Source organism: Phalaenopsis equestris, unplaced genomic scaffold (genome assembly GCF_001263595.1).
Source record: "Phalaenopsis equestris unplaced genomic scaffold, ASM126359v1 Scaffold233817, whole genome shotgun sequence".
NCBI lineage: Eukaryota > Viridiplantae > Streptophyta > Magnoliopsida > Asparagales > Orchidaceae > Phalaenopsis > Phalaenopsis equestris.
Window position 1 is genome coordinate 50,785 of NW_018251748.1, and position 7,386 is coordinate 58,170.

Consider the following 7,386-nt stretch of genomic DNA (forward strand, 5'->3'; position numbering starts at 1 on the left):
CATCTTGTTACTATTATAAATGTGAAGTCATCAGCGTCGGACGCTGTGGCCATAACCCCACTGAAAGAAATACGAGTGATTCATGTATACCAATGTGATCGATAGGTTTGATAGATTTTATTAGCTTCTATATATGGATTTTACTTTATGTAGAAAAATTCTTTTGAATTTGTGTCAATATATTGAATTATCTGAGCATTTTTGTCATTTGCATAACAACAAAAAAAAAAGGCTCATTCCATTTAGTGTAGGTGTAAGGATTTGATGTTTATGGTATCTATATTTAAGTGTTAGGTAATTTAGTGATATTACTGAAGAAAAAATATATTTATTAGAGTTCGACATTCTGGTAGGCATAATAGACTTCATTCTTATGCACATTGCTTTTAAATATCATGTGTTCTTATTCTAAGTCTACAAATATTTTAATAATTAATGAAAACATAGTACATTTATAATGGAGGATATTTTTACCATATTTTTTATATCAACATAATGAATGGAGTATGGACTATGACCAATAGGGGCTTCAAAAGATGCACGATGAGAAAAAAAATGATAATGCATCATGTTGAATGTGAAAAATATATTTCCCTCATTGGAAAAAGGCGAAAATCTGAGTATCAGTTACAGTTTATGGGTCGATTGGTATTGCAATTGTACGTACTTCTGACACTATTTGCAAATCTTAGAGAATTCCTCCTCATCTTTCAGAAGTATCAATCAAAAGTATCATTATCATTGAGTTTTGTGCGCAAGTTTTTTTTCCTCTAGAGTGACTCCTGTACTTTCTTGAGTCTTTTTCCTAAAGGATGTCTTTTGTCTCATTCTCTCATATGCACCTAAAAAAAAAACAGTTGTGAATCTTCAATAAAGAGTACTCTTTATCAGCATATATGGGGTTGTTATGCATTTGAATCTTCTTGGGTTGGTAACTTCTTCAACAATCTTTCCAGTTTTCCAACTAGTGGACATAATGGTCTATTAAGCTCTTTACCCTTTTGGTTTTTACCTCTATTGCTTTGGGTTCTTCAATAGTGGGCAGGATTAGCCTCTAAGGAGTTCCTTCCCCCAAGAGAATGCACATGGATAGGAGATCAACCACTTGACTATTCTCCATGGAAACGTGCTCAATTTTGAAGTTGGTAAACTTTCATATCTCAATTTTAGCTTTTCTGAGGTACTTAGCCATCATCTCATATATGGCTTCAAATTCTCCATTCACCTGATTTAGGACTAGTTGTGAATATGACTTCAGATGGAGATGTTGGGCGCCAATTTTATAGGCTAGATGCACGACAACAATTAGACCCTCATATTCTGCCTGGTTATTTGTGACTTCAAATTCTATTTTGACTGAGTGGTAGAGATGATCTTCAGCCAGAGTGCTCAGAGTAAGTTTGAGATCTGCTACCGTATGTCTGGAGGCTCCATCAATGTGTAAGACCCAGGTCTAGTTGTTGGTAGTGTTCCCTTCATCTGGTTTGCATGGTTTGAAAAAATCTGCTAAGAAATTAGCTACCACCTGTGTCTTGATTGTGATCAAGGGGACATAGGATTTTTTGAACTCCCTTAGCTTCGATGCCCACATAAGAAGCTGATTGGAGTGCTCCAGACAAGTGAGAACAAAATTAAGTGGGTGGTCACTTAGGACCCAAATTGGATGTGTTTGGATGTTGGGTCGAAGCCTACAAGTTGTAATAATAAGAACAAAAGTTATCTTTTTTCATAATAAGATACTTGACTTCAACACCTCTAGGGACCCGACTAGTGTAGTAAATTGAAAATTATTTCCCTGGTTCTTTTATGATTAGTTCTGAGCTAATTGCTTTTGGTCAAACTCCAGAATATGGAGAGAGTACTTCATTTGGATTAATGGTGGTAATGCCACGGAATCTTTTAGCTGCTTGAATGCTTTTTTGCACTTAGTTGGCCATTCAAAGCTCTTTGCCTTCCTCAGTATTTTGAAAAATGCTGCACAGTTGTTGCTCAACTTTGAAATAAATCGCTCAGACCTGCTATCTGACTAGTCAACTTCTACACTTCTTTGATATTTCAGAGTGATGACATGTTGAGCATTGTTTATACCTTCTCCAGATTGGCTTTTACTATGATTGTTGGCTAGCTCCAACAATTCGACTAAGTTTTTTGGTTGCTAGAGACCTCCTGAGCTAGGTCAGTGTGTGCTACTATGGGTTACATATCCCTCACTTCCAGCATCTCCTTCTCGGAAAGCAATGATAAACGAGCAAAGGCTCTCGTTTTGCCCTTCCTGATTTGTTGCAATACCTGAAAAGTTTTTTGTGGCTTTTGAGTGCTATCAAGTTGCGCCACAAACATTCTATTGAAGTCAATTAAGGAAGTGATCACTCCCACCGATTAAACCACTTGAGCGTCATCTCCCTTAAAGTAGTGAAGTGCAGTCAACACTTAAGTTTTTCAATGATCCTTAGAAGATAGAACGTTGATTCAAATGATGTTAGATGGTCGTTCAGACCAGTCCGACATTTATAGGACTCCAACAATGAGATTTTGAATTTCTCTAGTGATTTAACATAGGAATCTACTGAGATAATACATTCTCTAGCTAAATGGGAGCCTTAGCACGCCCAAATTGTCATCTATCAAACTGAGTGGATCCAACGCTGTCTTAGTATTGGGAATCTCTTATTCTTTCTAAGGCTTGAATTATTCATCATACATTATGTGTCAGCACTTCCTCCTAATGGTTCTCCTCGATTGCTTCTTAGATGGCTTCTATCATCTGACCAATCATCTAGTGCTTCAATTCTTGTATTTGTTATTGCACATGCTCTCTGTTGCACTCCAAGTTTGTAGTGTCTCTTAGGTAGATTTGATCTTCTTCTTGTGGTCCTCCTTTTCTTGTTTCTGGCATGATCCATGCTCACCTCCCCTTTTAGGAAACTAAATTGTGATTTGTCCTATGAATCACACCCAAATAATAGAGCATATGGTAGGAGAGAGAGAGAGAAGAGTTCACGGTAATGAAAAGTAAAATGAGAGGTTGTGTAATATTTTATTCATACATTAATTCTCTATTTATTGACAAAGGGGTACAATATGTGCAATTACTTTTATGCTATTGCTTATGTGGGAGTTGTACATATTATTTTAGATATTTCACTCTTGTTGGTCCAGAGCCTTTTTGTTCTCTGGCTCAACTAACTGGGCTTGGTAGTACTTTGGAGAACTTTGTCTGTCAGCTGGATCTAATGAATGCTGCTTATCGACTATGCTATTGAAGACTTGGCGGATGTAGAGAAAATGACTCAATTTGTGTTGGCGGTAATCTAGATCTGTGGACGCTGTCGGTTGGTTGGTCTTTTACTATTTTGGGCTCGATAGGACTAATCTGATTGACTAAGTCTTGTCGATCGGTTGGTATAATCTGGTTGTCGGCTCTTGTTCCCCGCTATAGAACTTTTGTTGATACAATAATGCTAGATTGTCAAGCAGAGGGTGAATCACTGTAATCCTACAGATAGCCTACCCAAAGATGAAAAGGTCCAAGGGGATGGCTACTGGTTGTCCCCAATATTATTATTATAAGATTTGGGGGATTGTATTCTTCATTGGGTTTAAATGCATCAAGTTATTGGGTTCAGATGATTATTTAGGTTGTGTCTGGGTGAGTTGATTGGCACGTGTCATGTACTCATCCTTATAACAGTTGATTCAAGTTTGGTTCATTTGGCTGGGCATTTAGGCCGCTCGGGATATTCCGCTGGTGGGTTCACCCTTAAATTTTCCTTTTGGCTTTTAGACCATCAGATCTCCTCGAGATCCGCACTAGCATATTTTATGTGTACAAGGTCAACCTAAACTTATTAAGTTCCGGTCGAGCTGGTGAGTGTGCCAATTTTTGCTACTCCTAAGTGCGTCTCAATTCTGCCTAAGAAAAGCAACAACCAACTATCACAAATTGTTTTAAGGAAAATCTCTTCAACCATAGACAATAATAATAATAATAATAATATTTACATGCATACCACTCAATTATGATACATTTACATACTTACAACCTAAACGTTAAATTTTACATACATATCAATATAATTATAGATGTAGAATATGAGTTTCACTTTTCAAAATTAAAATTAGTGTTATTTTTTATGTGATGTAAAAGATTTTAGTGACATAATTTTCTTACATGCACATCACTCTTGGCATGTATTTCACTTTTTTATTTTTAAGTGACCTGAAAATATTGGGTGACATATTTTAGAAGCAAAATTTAGATGCTAGTATGAAAATTCATGAGAATTGAGTGGCATGTACGTAAATGGTCTAATTATTAGATGCGGAGGCGCACGTAGAACTGCGCGCGCCCTCCGATTCACAACCATAAATGTCCCACTTGCTGAAAAAAAAGAAAAAAAAGATAAAAGAACTAGTCTCTACCTAATGCAACCTACGTCGCCTCACCGGTCAAAAGAACTAGTCTCTACCTAAGCAGCCGCGCTTACGCATCAGGTCACAAATCCTCGCGTGCAGGCACGGCATCCTCGCACCATTTCAAATACACGCATCGAGGAACCCCTGTTCCTCTACTTCGCGCTCCCGTAGACAAAAGAGAGATGGGACATGAGGACGAATGCCAGTGCAGACCATTGGGTTTCTTGCTCGGATTGCCCTTCGCCATCCTCGCCTTGGCCCTCTCACTCATCGGCGCTGTCATCTGGATTATTGGGTATTGCCCTATTTCCCCTTCTCCCTTCGCTCTGTACTCCGAATACCCTAATCTACTTTTCTCTAACCCTCCGTTGTAACTATGTTGAGTGCGATTACAGATCCGTGTTGAGCTGCCTTTGTCCGTGCTTCGTGTGCTGTGCGAGACTGGCGAATTTGGCTGTGGATCTTATCAAAATGCCCATCAAGGTCATACGGTGTTTCATCGAGCAAATCCCTTGTTAGGAAGCAATTTGCTTTACTTTTTCCTGAATTGTTCTCATGTTTCTTTTTGAGATCCACTATATATTTATGAGACTCTTTGTATTTTTTTTCCCCCACAAAGTAAAAAAAAGCTAATGAGGATGATTTTATCGTCTTTTTTTTAATGTTTGTGTTTGATTGGTAATCTTTTGCTGATGATTGAGAGTGGTCTTAATTTTAAGGGGTGTTTAGCAATAACTACAAATGAGGAAGTTTATGCTGCAGATCCCATAAATAATTCTAAAAAATGTATTCTTTAAGAGAAACGAAATTTATGGAATTTGTTCTGCTGAATTAAGGCATGTGAATCCTTTTTGTGATAAATACCGTGAAAAACATTAGGTTGAGATATCCTGACTTGGATAAATTTTAGAACTTGACGTGATTTAAGGTTTGGCATGTGTATAGGATACTTGAAATTTAGCCGTTTGTGTGTGTGTGTGTGTGTGTGTGTGTGTGTGTGTGTGTGTTTTTTGTTTTTTTTTTTGAATTTTAAACTTGGCATGGACATTCTGGTAAATGTCTCCATCAATTAATATTGCATTCGTGAGATGATGGTGATGATGATAATTGATGCATACTAGAAGATTCGTCATGGCGGTGAAGTAACAAGTTATTGTTTTAACACACCCATATAAAAGTAGATAATAGTAGAGACACTAAAAGTTTTTATTAGAAAAATTGAAGGAATAAAACCATGTGACTTTGTCCATATGAAAAGTTTTAGAATGAGTTGGTGATTGTATGCACAATCACTTGTCTCACAGGCGAGAAAGAGTTGCACATTTTCTCAAGCTATAATGCTCGTGCGGAGTGGGACTCATTGCCCCACGATAGGGACCACTCACAACATGAATTAATTGATAAAGCTTTAGTGCACCTTCTTCAAGGTTGGTACAGGTTCGCAATGATGCACATCTTCGTAGGTTGTTCGTGACTCCACGATATAGATTGTTGCTTTGCACGGTGTTTCGCTGCAAGGAACAAGTGACGACCAATGAGTCGTGGTCAACAGCTGCAGGAGCAAGAAGCATTCGTCTGATTATTGGTGCAGAATACAGGATATCAGTTCTCTCTTCTCCAGGCTCTGGTCCCTCAGGCTCAAGGTATAATCCCCTTCTCTGGAAGAGTAGGGCTATATTTATAGAGTCCAAATTGTAAATAATGAATGAATATGCATCTCTATTATCAAACTGCCTAGAGAGATTTCTTTGATCAGTCGTCTTTTGGTGGACATTTAAATGCTTTAATGATGTCAAATTGAGCGATATTGAGTTTGTTCGATTTTTCTTGTCGAAACACTCGATTTGATTATAAGCTTGTCATATTCAAAATCTATTTGGTCTTTCAATTTTGCATTCAAAGCTTTCAAAAGTGATTTAATGACTTGATATATGCTTGATTTGATTCGAATTGAACCTATTTTGGTATCATTGGGTCTGTCTTGTCGAGCCAATCAGTTTGACTATCAGCTTGCTGAAATTGGAGTTCTTGATGACTTTTAGTCGAATCTTGATTGTTTCTTACTCAAAATGTTGCCTCAAGATTCATGTTGGATGACAAAATTTTGTTGATGGTGTATCAATGATGATGATGATGATTATTATTATTATTATATTTAAAATAATTTTGTTTTACCTCTAATGATAATAATTTAATTGGTTGCATGTAATTATTTTAATATTTTTGTAATGTGTTCACGAATTTGCGGTGGTAGAGTCATATATTAATGTCTTGGTGTTGTACGAAGATTCGACACACACAGCTAAAAAAATGACTAAAAGGACAACATGTGTTCTTATGTGGAAACCTGGAAAGGAAAAAAATCATGAGGTCTTACCTAGTTAAAATAGTTCTTTTATGTCAATGTAGATTACAATACTTTACCTATCATTCACTAGTCAAATGCAATATTACACCAATGTGGGTTATCAACATGACTTCCACTAGGGGAGCGGTGAAATATGCTTGGGAAGCGGCTACGAACCGTCTATTATGAAGGAAGAGTAATGATAAAGGTTGAGTGTCCAAAAATCTAATGTCAGCATCGTGGGTAACGATAGTGATCCGGTGGTGGCAATGGTGACGATCGGGAAACAATGGTCAGAGAGTGATAGCAGTCTGACGACGGTGCCCTCTGGACAGCGATGGTTTGATTATGACAATGGCCTAACAATAGTAGTCGAGCAATTGCGGTTTGACGACGGCGACTATGACAAATGTCGGACAATAATGGTCCCATGATGGTGACAGCTCGACTGTGGTGACCGGGCAATGGTGGTCTGGTGGTGGCAATAGCCAGACAACGGTGGCCTGAAAACTTGTGGGTCGACGATTGTGGTGGCTTGAAGGTCATGGTTGGACAACAGTGATCCAATGGAGACTATGGTCAGACTATGGTGATCCAACTACGACGATGATGGTTCCGTGGGA

The 7,386-nt window shown here is 37.9% G+C and overlaps 1 protein-coding gene across 1 annotated transcript; it reads left to right on the top strand.

Annotated features, from left to right (window-relative positions):
* The first annotated feature begins 4,377 nt into the window (after positions 1–4,377).
* LOC110038778 lies at positions 4,378–5,058 on the top strand. The gene is made up of 2 exons (XM_020743681.1): positions 4,378–4,711; positions 4,812–5,058. Exons 1-2 carry the CDS (start codon positions 4,599–4,601, stop codon positions 4,933–4,935), a joined length of 237 nt encoding a protein of 78 aa, XP_020599340.1. The 5' UTR covers positions 4,378–4,598; the 3' UTR covers positions 4,936–5,058.
* Positions 5,059–7,386: the final 2,328 nt, after the last annotated feature.

Bases quoted from the DNA above. Each gene is read 5' to 3' on its own strand.
- LOC110038778 (XM_020743681.1), top strand. From the start codon at position 4,599: ATGGGACATGAGGACGAATGCCAGTGCAGACCATTGGGTTTCTTGCTC. The intron at 4,712-4,811 runs GTATTGCCCTAT...GTGCGATTACAG, and splicing joins GCTGTCATCTGGATTATTGG to ATCCGTGTTGAGCTGCCTTT.